The following is a 12064-nucleotide window of genomic DNA, read 5'->3' on the forward strand; positions in this document are numbered from 1 at the left end:
TTCAGACCCCCTTTGATAATTAACATGGAACTGATGTAAATGACACCAGGCCTGGTGGGCTTAACATAGAATAAGCACAGTTGCGTGTGGAAATTGCTTAATTGTTGTGTCAGTGCTTACAAATGACTTGTCAAATTTGCTGAGAGTTGGGATATGCATTCCTTATTGATATGAATATAGATGAATATTGAATTTACAGATGAATAGACAAATGAAATAAAGAAATAGGGGGATTTACTCAGATGGGCAGCTACTAGGGAAATTGAGCTGCTGGGGAGAGCTGGCAGTGCTGGAGGCTACTTTGGATGGGACAGGAGGCTTGTTCGTGGGGGGAATACTAAGCCCTGGCCCAGCTATCTCTACTGCCCCAACTGCCAAAGATGATGCAGGGCGCCCCCAATTTCCTCCTGGTTCCCCTTAGGAGTCTTTCCTCAAACATCCAGGTTCTCTGTTTCTTCCTACTCCCTTTCACCTCCTTGTGTGTACTTCAGCACTTTCTTCTTCACCTTCCACCCACATCTCTCCAGCCCTCTCTGAGCCCTTTCCCTCATTCTGGCCTGATCCCCATTAGTATGCTGGGCTGTCCTTAATATGTTTGTGGTTTGTGTGAGATCCTGTTGTTAGATAAAGAGTTTAAGAGGTAGGCCCTTAGGGAAGGGAGGCTATGGGAGAGGGCTCTGGTTGATGCCTTGTCTCTCTCTGCCCACAGCCACCTCCCCTATGACGTCACCCCAGAGCAGGCCTTGAGCCACCCTGAGGTCCAGAGGAGACTGGACATCTCCCTCCGCAACCTCCTCGCCGTGACTGAAAAGTTCCTTGTAGCCATCATCTCATCTGTGGACGAAATTCCGTAAGTGAGACGGGGGATCTCAAGGGGGCCAGGCCACCATGGGAGTGCAGGTCAAGGGTGATAGTCCTAAAGGGAGGAAAACAGGAAGGGAAATGGAGCTGGGGTGCTCAGAGGAATTCTAGATGTGTGGAGGATGCTTGAACCCCCTGCTAGAGAGCGGAGCTGGAGTACAGCACGCAAGGTCTGTGTGAGGCCCACCAGGACATCCTGGAACCAGAGAAGGGAACCCAAAATGATGACAGGGACATACAGTCTGAGAGCAAGCACGGGAAAAATAGGACTCTTCGTTCTACAAAGGCAAAATTAAGAAATATTTCAAAGTGGTAAAGCCCTTTATAGTTATCTCCTTTCATGGACTTGCATGTCCTTTCATGGACATGGATAAAATGTGGTACAATCAGCTTGTGGCAAATGCTTAATAGGTGTTAGCTGCTATTATCATCATTATATAATTATTTTATGCTCCTAACCCAAAGATATAGATAGTACTATTCCCATTTTACAGGTTAGAAAACTGAACATCATAGGCTAAATGATTTGCCCGAAATCAAACTAACTGTTAACTGGCAGAGCCAGATTTAAATCAGGGCTTTGAACCTTACACTGAGGTTGAGTATACAGTGGTATATTGAAAATTTAGTCAATAAATGTTGTTTGAAAAGCAGATGAATGAAAACGTTGACAAGGTGGTCAACATTGGCTCCATCTTTCAGCCCGCCAGCATTCCTGGAGCTCAGTGCTGCACCAGGCAGGCGGGGATGCCCAGAGTCCCTCCTCCAGCTCCCCAGACCTGGAGAACAGGGTTAAGGTTTACATTTAAGGTTTGGGAAAGGTTGTCCTAGGCTAAATAAAGGAAAGTACACAATGAGCTATAAACTTCTGTCTCTGCTACCCTAGGAAGTGAAAATAGCTTTTAAACAAATTTAATTAAATTTGTAGGTGGCCTGTCCATAATAGGAAGAAAAGGAAAATCTAGCACTTTTGAATAGCACTCTACCGTTAGAGATTACTTTCACAAACATTATTTCATTTGATCCTCACAAATACCCTGTGAGATTGGGAGGGCAAAAATGGTCATTCCCACTTTCCAGGCCAGGAAATAATCACAAAGGAGAAGGAAATAGCCCAGGATGATATCTCTGTTAGTAGCAGGGTCAGGCCGGGAGCCTACAGCTTCTCCTCGCAGTTCATTGTTCCCCCCAGGCCTTGCCTCCAGCCCAGACCAGGCCCCTCACAGTTCTCCTTAATAGCTGACAATGTTGTCAACCTCGGAGCCGCCTGAGCTGTCCTGGGACAGGGTTTTGGCTGTGGGTGTCAAGGTACTCAAGTAAAGATCTAAACGTGCCTCTGTGGAGGAAGGTGGGATGGATATGGGATCTGGGGTGTTCCGCAGGGGAAATTAGAGGATGCCAAAGAAGAGCTTCTTGGGCCTCACTGAGGCTGTGTGAGAGCTTAGTGGGTGACATGGCCCTGGTCCTGGGAACTGACTTGCAGCAGGGTGGGGCTGGAGGTGAACACAGTCAGAGAGCCTTCAGGAGGGAGGTGGACATCAGGTGCCTTGAGAGCTCAGGAGAAGAGTCACCTGGGTTGGGAAAGATCTGAGAAAGGAGGGATGCTTGGAGGAAGGCAGCGGGTGGCTGGCTGTGGAGAGTGGAGGGACAGCGCTGCAGCCCAACCCTGGGGTGGGTGACCTGGGGATGGAGAGGCAGCCAGGCACTCAGGCCTGAGCTCTGGTGGAGAGAGATGGGCAGAGCCACAGGGCATCTAGTTCTTTGTTCCCAGGTATGGGATGCGATATGTGGCCAAGGTCCTGAAGACAACTCTAGCAGAGAAGTTCCCCGATGCCACAGAGAGCGAGGTCCACAAGGCGAGTGATGTCTCTCCTCCCCCACCTTCCAAGCCCTCCTTTGCCTCGGTGCCTGGGATCCCCCAGCCAGAGCCAAAAGGTCAGAAAACCCTGTGCTGTAAAAATCCAAGAAGGAAAATATTCTCCGCTCCATGAATCAGCCCTGGCTCACCAGGAGGGCCTCCGATGGCAGATGGAAAGGCAACTGGGGCATAAGCTAACAGAGTGGACAACCCTGGATCTCTTGTCACAAGATCTGGGTTCTAGTTCCAGCTCTCACTCAAGTTTGCCATGTGACCTTGAGCAAGTCACTGGCCTGCTCTAGGTCTGTTTTCTCTTCTGTAAAATGAGGAGGTTGGCCCAGGTGGTCCCTTCCAGCTAAGTGAGCAGAGACAGTGGGGCTGGTGCTATCAAGGCAGAGCCCTGGGCGCTTCTGTGATAGTCCCCTCTGCCCTCAGGTGGTAGGAAACCTCCTCTACTACCGCTTCCTGAACCCAGCCATAGTGGCCCCCGACGCCTTCGACATTGTGGCCATGGCAGCGGGTGGCGCCCTGGCATCCCCCCAGCGCCACGCCCTGGGAGCTGTGGCTCAACTCCTACAGCAGGCGGCGGCGGGCAAGGCCTTCTCTGGGGAGAGCCAGCACCTGCAGGTCCTGAACGGCTACCTGGAGGAGACACATCTCAAGTTCAGGTCTTGGGTCCTGACATCCCATTCCTCTCTGTCCCTGTTTTCTCCTCTTCTCTTCCTCCTTCACGGCCCACTTCTCTTGGGAATCCATGAGGAAGAGAGGCATAGAGGCAAGGAGTATAGTTAGTGGGCTGGAGGATAGACTGTGGGAAGGACTCCCCAGTGGAGGAAAGAGAAGACTATTAAAGGAAGACATATTGTGGGGAACATTGGGAAAGAGGTCGGGCAGGACAGAGGCATTTACTGAGACCAGAGAATCAGAAGTGGCTTGAGCAGTTGCTGGAGAGTGCTGGGGGAAGGGATGAGGGGAGAGAAGGTATGTAGGGGCGCTGGCCTCCCCCACCCTCTCACACGCCCTCCCTCTGGGCACAGGAAGTTCATCTGCCGAGCCTGCCAGGTGCCGGAGCCAGAGGAGCGTTTTGCAATGAACGAGTACTCCGACATCGTGGCTGTGGCCAAACCCGTGGTATACATCACTGTGGGGGAGCTGATCAACACCCACAGGGTGAGAGCCACAACCAGGAGGGCACTGGGTGTGTGGGCAGTGTGCTGGAAGTCTGCCATAGGGTGGTGGGCTGGCCCCGGAAGGCCCGGCTTGGGCCCTGCATCTCTTCTTCCCGCCATTCTGCAGCTATTGCTGGAGCACCAGGACTGGATTGCCCCCGATCACTGTGACCCCCTGCACGAGCTCCTGGAAGACCTTGGGGAGCTGCCCTCAGTCCCCGACCTCATTGGTGCGTGCCGTCTTTGGCAGTCGGGACCAGCCGGGGGGCCTGCAGGGAGGAACGGGCAGGCAGGCAGGAAGGGTGTGTGAGCGTACCCTCTCTTGAGTTTTTGTTCAATCTGGGATGTGTGCCAGGCAGCTAGTTACACACTCTCCCTCGCTCTCTCCCTTCTGGTCCTGAGATGGACACAGGGACACAGACTGATGTGGAGAGAGTGGACAGACAGCAGAGGAAACTGTCATATAAATGGCCAATGAAATCGTAGGACATAGATGTGGAGAGAGAGGGAGCTATTTTGGGTGGGCCGGGGGAAGTGCTCTGTTCTCTTTGTTTCAATTGTAAAAGGTTTCTCTGCTGAAGAGGGTTTCAGGAGCTATAGAATGGGAGGAAAATAGCTTACAGGGGTGGAAGGGCATGGTGAAGGTGGTGATGGATAGGAGAGAGCCAAAACCTCTGGGCTTGGGGGAGGCACAGCTCCCCTGCCCTCGGGGCACCCAGGGCTGAGGTTATCACAAGGGCAAGTTCTGTGGGTAACAGTCCTTCCATCGGTGCTCAGGGTTGAGGGACAGGGTGTTGCCACAGGGCAGTGTGGGAAAGCCTCCTGGAAGTGGATATTTACTGTGAGCCCTTCTGTGCATGTGTGTATGTCTATCTCATTCCTCACCCTGCCTCAGGGGAGAACGTAGCTGCTGATGGGAACATGGATCTAAGCAAGCTAGAAGTCTCCCTGAAACTCACCAACAAGTTTGAGGGGTTAGAGACAGACGCTGATGAAACCAATGCCCGCAGCCTGCTTCTGAAGTGGGTGAGACCAGCCCCTGCCCCCTGCCTCCCTGAGTTCCCTGCCCCTCTGAAGTCACCATTTGACCTTCTTCCTGGACTCTTATCCTTCAGGAAGTTCACCTTGTAGCCTAACTAGCGTTTCCCTTGCTGCATTCTCAGCTGTTTTCCTTCTGTCAACCTCAGCTTTTTGCTCTGTGTTGCAGCTGAAAGCAAAGGAATGGTTACGATATTGGTGACAAAAGATGTTCGTATATTGCCATGCTATTACCAAATGCTTTTTCATCTGTTATCATTTAGCCTTAGCAACAAGCTGTGATGTAGATAGTGGTTTCCCCATTTTACAGTTGAGGAAAGAAATTCAGTAGTTGAGTGACTTGCCCAGAGTCCCACTGTTGGTTGGTGGTGGAGCTTCCGTTCCAATTCCTTGTTCCTGTTGAGGGATGGTTGGGATTTGGGCATGGAGCTTTTCTTCCCCAGTTCTTCAAAAATGAGGGTGGCCCCCAGCAGGGCCAAACTTCTCATCTGGGAAGAAGAGGAACCTTCTGAAGCTACCAGCTCTCTCTCCCTGCCAACAAGGCCAGCCCGCACGCTCATTCACTCACTAAAAAGTGAGCTGAGTGCTCTGCTTTGTCATGCCCTCAAAGGGCTTACAGCAGGGTGAGGCTGGCGGTGAACACACAGTCAGAGAGCCATCAGGAGAGAGGTGGGCATATGGTGCCTTGAGAGCTCAGGAGAAGAGTCAGCTGGGTTGGGAAAGATCTGAGAGAGGAGGAAATGAGTGCTTCTACTGAAGGACAATTCCTCGGGAGAATATTCGAGGCAGAGGACACAGTGTGTTAGAACTATGGGTGGTCTGTGTTATCAGGCTCGTCACCTACCCTCTGTGTCTCCCTCCTGGGTTGTATTCTCACAACACTTCCCAGCCCCTCCCCTTCCTTGCTCAGCCTCCTTACCTCCCAAGCATCCCTGGCACCATGAGGCAGGGCAGGTCCACTACTCTCAGCTCTCTGGCCAGCCCCATGCCCAGACCCATCCCCTGCCCACTCACCCTTTTCTCATATCTCCCCTCCTGTAGCACCAAGCAGATGTTGGCCGACATCATCCAGTTCCACCCTGGAGACTCTCTCAAGGAGGTCTTGTCACTTTCAGCTTCCAAAGAGCAGGTGAGTGTGGCCGGGCCAGCCCACAGGTAATGCCTCATTCTGCCTCCTACCTTGCCCCCTTGGCACTGTTGCTTCCTTCCGCTGAACCTCACCCACAGTCTGCCACAGTCAGACACCTGGGATCCCCAGTAATGGGAGCTCTAGAAGGCCAAGGCCTCTGCCCTTGACGCCCATAGACCCACAGGCTAATAGAACATCCCCTAGTTTTGGGAAGAAAAGAGTAAAGACACCTGCCATGAGTCAGTGCTTGGGGTTGAGGGTGGGAGCACCCAGAGGCAGTCTGGGAGGGCTGTCTTGAGGAGCATAGAAGGGCTGGTGCTCAGCAGACAGAGTGGTCTGCTTGAAGGCCTGGAGGGGTAGGAGAAGGTGGTACATGGGTGGAGGGCCAGCAGGAGTGAAGACTAAGCTAGCGGGCTACCGGGGGAAAGGTGGTGACAGCCAGTAGAGATACATCCCGAAACACAGGACAGGCAGAGGGAAGTGCCCCCGAACACTCCTGAGCCGTCACAAAGCTCCCTGTTAGGAAGTCCCAGCCAGTGACTCTCAGGGATCTTTATGCAGTAGCTTCTGTTTTGGGTCTCCCTTGGGCCTCTCCCTACCTTATGGAGATCTATGAGGCCCTTCCATGTCTATGATGTTACACCTTGATGTTCTTCACAAGCCACCCCACCACCCCTCTCCCCCAGAGCTGGGCTGCTGGGGACACTTGCCTAATGACACCCCAAGAAGTGCCCAGGTCTCCCCTTATTGCTGGTGCCCTGGCACAGAGGCAGAATGGTAAGACCTGGTGGACCCTCCAGCATCTCTGTCCCCCAGGAAATGGCTCACAAGCGGCTGATGGGCAGGCGCCAGGCCTGTGAGGCCCAGACCCCGGAGCCACTGCGGCGACACCGCTCACTGACTGCTCACTCCCTCCTGCCACTGGCAGAGAAGCAACGGCGTGTGCTGCGGAACCTGCGCCGGCTTGAGGTCCTGGGGTTGGTCAGCGCTGCCAATGGTTACCAGGGGCTGGTGGACGAGCTGGCCAAGGTGATGACCTGGGTCTGGGGCCTGTGTGTGCGTGTGCGTGTGTGTGTGTGCGTGTGTGCATGTGTGTCAGTGTCTGTGCATGCCTGGGGTTGGCACCCTGAGGCAGGCCTCTCCCTGGTGAGTGTCCACTCACATTTGTCACTCTAGTCCAGGGGAAGACCAAGAGATGTCCATAGGATCCTTTTTGAAGGAAAAGTGTTACATTAGCCAAGGAGGAAGGTGTTCTTTACTCTTTTACTAAAAAATTCTCTTTTACTAAAATTGAAACCAATTACTTCTCATGGAGGAGAGGCTCCAAAGATACCCTTTGGAGGGCTTGGGGATGGATCCTTAAGACTGTGCTCCTCCTGGGAAAAACAGCCTTGAGATCTTCCTCTTCCTACTTTGCCTGAAGATCAGGCCCTGGGCCCTCCTGCCAGGAAGGCAACTCCCTCCTTTCCTTGGTCGCCCCAACCCCAGGACATCCGCAACCAGCGCCGGTACCGGCAGCGGCGGAAGGCAGAGCTGGTGAAGCTTCAGGCCACATTCCAGGGGCTGAGCACCAAGACCACCTTCTACGAGGAGCAGGGAGACTACTACAGCCAGTACATCCAGGCCTGTCTAGGCCACCTGGCCCCCAGCTCCAAGTAGGTGCCGCCTTCCCACACTCTGAGATTTACCTGTGACCTGTCACTCTTGCCCACACCGACCCTTGCCCCACTCCCTGCCTACTTTGAAAGTGGGGATCTCACCCCAGCTCAGCACAGTCCTTTCCTGACTCTGGTCTTTGAGTCTTACTGTAGAGTCTTGGGCTCCCCCTCCTTTGCCTTCCATCAGTGAGTAGTCTTCCTCAGGGCCCAATTTCCTTCCAAACAGCCATAGAGAACTAGTGTCTTTGGTGCTGAAGAGTTTGTTGGATGAATTCTCTGGGACCTTTTTTTAATCAGGAATTCTGGGAAGGGGAAGAAACAGCCATCTCTTCATTACACTGCTGCCCAGCTCCTGGAGAAGGGTGTCTTGGTGGAAATCGAAGATCTCCCTGCCTCTCAGTATGTGTCTTCAGAAGGCAGGGTGTCAGACCTTCCTGTCCCCTAACCTGGGGGTGGAGCTCTGGGCTGGCCACCGGGTGGGAGGGAAGGAGAAACATGGTCCCTGCCTTGAAGGAGCTGCTAGAATCATGGGGAAGACAGGATATCCCCAGAGAAAAAGTTAAGGGCAGTGGGCATGGTCTGGAATGGTTCTAGATACACTAAGGCAGAGGACACTGGAAGGGCTTCCTAAAGGAGAGAACAGCAGGATAAGGCCAGGCAGATAAAAGAGAGATGGTGTGCTGGGCCAAAGTAGAATCGGAAGACCATGAGCTGTGCCCCATGGAAACTGATAGAAGGGGAAGCCTGAGCTCTGTATGACAAACTAGCTGCATGGGGATGAGGAGCAATAGACGAAAAGAGGGGCTATGGCCCTGGAAAGAGGCATTGGCTCCCCCTTTTTAAATCCTGTTCCCAATAGCTTCAGAAATGTGATCTTTGACATCACCCCTGGAAATGAGGTGGGAAAGTTTGAAGTAAATGCCAAGTTCCTGGGTGTGGACATGGAGCGATTTCAGCTTCACTACCAGGTGAGAGGACACTCTGTGAGCTCTCAAAATGCCTGCTAGGCTTTAGGTGCCAGGAGAGCACGGGCCTCCGCTGCCCTGGGCCTCGGGATGACATCAGCTCTGTTCCCAATCAGTGTTGTCTCCTCCTGAAGGGAAGGTGGGGGTCTGTGCAGCCCAAGCCCCCCTTTCCCCATACTCTGACACAGACCTCACTGCCAAGCATCAGGGAGAATGGAGTGGGGAGGGCTGATGGTGTCAGAAGTGGCATTAATATTTGAAGCCCTATCACATGTCAGGGGCTTTTCTTATTACCTTATTTATTCCTCTCCACAGCTTTAAAGCATGATCCCTATTTTACAGGCTTTGAGGCTAAAAGGTTAAGAAGCAGGCCTAAGTCATAGGCCAGTGTGCAGGGAAGCAGTGATTTTAAATCAAATTTTTTTGCTTGGCTGCTTTGCCTTTTGAGCAAGAAAACTGATTTCAAACCCTGGCTTGACTTCACAGTTGGTCAAATCATTGTTCCTCTCCCTCTCAGCTTCAGTTTCCTCATCTGTGAAGCGGGGTTTCAGTGCCTGTCCTGCCAATGCCACTGGGTGACTTTGAAAGGCTCCCAAATGTTAGTGTTTTTAGACTGGCTGTTGGGGCCACAGCGAGGTGCCCTTAAACTGCCCTCCCCACCCCTCCCTCCTAGGACCTCCTGCAGCTCCAGTATGAGGGTGTTGCTGTTATGAAACTCTTCAACAAGGCCAAGGTGAACGTCAACCTTCTCATCTTCCTCCTCAACAAGAAATTCATGCGGAAGTGACAGAGGCAGTGGGTGCCACCCAAGCCCCTCTTACCCTGGATGCTTCTCTTAACACTAACTCACTACTCCGCTTCCTGGCAGACACCCTGAACTCAGGACTGGGCAAGCCTCAAGGACTTTTCCCCCTTCCCCATTTGAGAGTAGACCTGGCCACAAGCAGGGTCTCTTCTAATTAACTAATGAGAGTGGGCCTTGCCCTAGAGTCCAGCTGAGGGGCTTTCAAATCCCAGAACCCCATGGTTTTCTGACCAGATGATGGAGTAGGCACCTTAGCCCACCCTTAGCCTGGGAGGCCATTGCGCTTGTGTCTGCTGCTGCCCTCCCGTGGCCACCCCAATATTATAAGCACTGCTCTGGTGGCCTGGTGGCCCCTCTGCCTTCCTTCTCCCTACAGACGCCCAAAGCCAGGCCAGGTTCCCCATCCCTACTTCCTACTTCATCAGCAGTGGGTGCTCCGGTGCATCACTGATGCCTCACACCCTCATGCCCCTGGCCCTCACGACTTCCTGGCAGGGCTTGCTGATGCCTGTGTGGCACTGTGACACTGTCGTCCTCCATGGGGGCAGGGGCAGGTTGCCTCTCCGTTAACCTTAAATCTCATTCCCCTTTATGGTCCGTTTTATATGTGGGTCACTAGAGTATTTATTCTTTCTCTCACCCCTGCATTCCGGATCACTGTGCAGCCTTAATCATGGTTTTAATTCTTTCATCTTCTTGAGCTCAGAGAAACAGTTCTCATTTTCCCTATTCAGACTAATATTCATGCCAGTTTTTACACCTTGTATTTAAAGTCACCTTGGGTCAAGGGCAATAGGGTTCCACTTGTGTTCCAGAGCTCATTATTTCAGCTTCATACGGTACAAAGAGCAGTCCTTCCCTTTTCTTTTCACCCTCAGGACACATGCCTTAGAGCTGACTCTTCCAGGCAATTTCTATAGGTCTGCAGTCCTGTCTCTGCCAGTCTCTTTCTGCTGTCCCTTCATCTACCCAACTTCCTGTCCCCACTGCCCGTCTGATTTCATGTTAATAAAAGCAGCTATTTCCCTCACATCTGAAGTTAGCCCCTTATTTCATTTCATACAGAACAGACCTCCAAGGCCTGGGACGACTTCCTGGAGAGAGCTGGGGAGACCTTCCTGCAGCCTCCCTAGCCCTCTTGCCTGCCTCCAGGGTGGGCCCGCTCTGCCTGCCTGAGATCCTAACAGCTTAATGAGATGTGGCTTTTATTCCTCTCTTCCCTCCCCCAGGGGACAGAGAAGAGGAAGAAATGCTTAGGTTTCGATTCTGTTTTTATTGGCGACTCTGAAGACTGAAAAGCTGAGAGGAGGCGAAACCAATCCACATTCTAACCCACCCCCCACCTTTTTTGGCACACATTTCTAGCAGGTTCTTTTTCTGGGTGACAATACCAAAGGTGCTTGAGCCTCAGCTCTGTGTGTATTGTAGGTTCTGCACTCTGATCAAAATCCCCTTTCCACGAGGAAAGCCTCCCTCTTTTGCTCCCTGCTTTCAGGAAGCATGTAGGGAAGTCTGGGGGTGGGGTGGGGTACAGTACAGACAGACACCTGCCCTGACATCTGAACTCCCAAGCAGCCCCTATTGGGGACCCACGTGTTTGCCTGGCTCAGCCTGCCTCCCTGCACTCCATCCCATTCTGTCACTCAGGATCTGTCTTGCTGTCACACTCAATCTCAGTCACAGCCTCGCTCCCCCTTAACATGTCACAGCAAAGACTTCAAGTACTGCCTTGCTCTGGGTGACAGTGACACATACCAATGGATCCAAACTTCTACATGTGATCAGTCATCATTAAAAAGCTCACACTCACCACAAGGCTCCAACGCTGTCCCACCATGATGCTCACCCAGTCACATGACCTCAGCCACATATACCACATATAGAAATGTCATAATAGCTACCATCTATTGAAGGCCCGACATGGGCTGGGACATTTGCATACAATAACTCCTCACAACAAACCTACAAAGGTAAGTGGTCACTATCTTTGTTTAACAGCTGATGAAACAGACATTCAGAACCCTGGATAACTGCCCAAGGCTCTGCAGCTGGTAAAGGGCGGAACAGTGCTTCAAATACAGTCCTATCTACTCCGAGTTATCACGCTCATCACGCTCCCCCGCAGTTTTTTCTCTGCGAGAAACATTTCCAGTTCCTTCAACCCCCTCCCTCCTGTGCCACTCTTTGAAGTCCTCCCCATCCTCTTCCATCCTGGTCATGGTCCTTGATGAGCTTCAGTTCAATGTCCTTCCTAACCTTCAACACCTAATCTGAGATACTGGCTCTTACCCTTGGGTGGGAATACACACCAGTGCAATCTCTTTGGAGGCCAAATTGGCAACATCAAAGATGCAAGTGCAGGGGAAGCTTTGTTCATTACAATGAAAGTGGAAACACCCCAAATATCCATCAGCTGAGGACTGGATAAACAAAATGTGGTAGATCCGTAGGATTAAATATTATTCAGCCATAAAAAGGAATGAGGTACTGATAACATGCTACAATGTGGATAAACCTTGAAAACATGCTGAGTGAAAGAAACCAGAAGTGAAAGGCCACATATTGTGTGATTTCATTTATA

At 52.0% G+C, this 12064-nt stretch overlaps 1 protein-coding gene across 1 annotated transcript in view; it reads left to right on the plus strand.

The window, feature by feature from the left end:
- Nucleotides 1-10506, plus strand: part of IQGAP3 (IQ motif containing GTPase activating protein 3) — a 34423-nt gene extending 23917 nt beyond the window's left edge. Inside the window, 12 exon segments of the mRNA XM_037813823.1 lie at nt 710-850; nt 2633-2717; nt 3155-3387; nt 3757-3889; nt 4016-4118; nt 4784-4910; nt 5968-6055; nt 6872-7084; nt 7544-7710; nt 8011-8112; nt 8573-8681; nt 9352-10506. Of these exon segments, the coding sequence (XP_037669751.1) occupies nt 710-850; nt 2633-2717; nt 3155-3387; nt 3757-3889; nt 4016-4118; nt 4784-4910; nt 5968-6055; nt 6872-7084; nt 7544-7710; nt 8011-8112; nt 8573-8681; nt 9352-9465 (1615 nt within the window). The 3' untranslated portion in view covers nt 9466-10506.
- Nucleotides 10507-12064: the final 1558 nt, after the last annotated feature.

Source organism: Choloepus didactylus, chromosome 2 (assembly GCF_015220235.1).
Source record: "Choloepus didactylus isolate mChoDid1 chromosome 2, mChoDid1.pri, whole genome shotgun sequence".
Classification (NCBI taxonomy): Eukaryota; Metazoa; Chordata; class Mammalia; order Pilosa; family Megalonychidae; genus Choloepus; species Choloepus didactylus.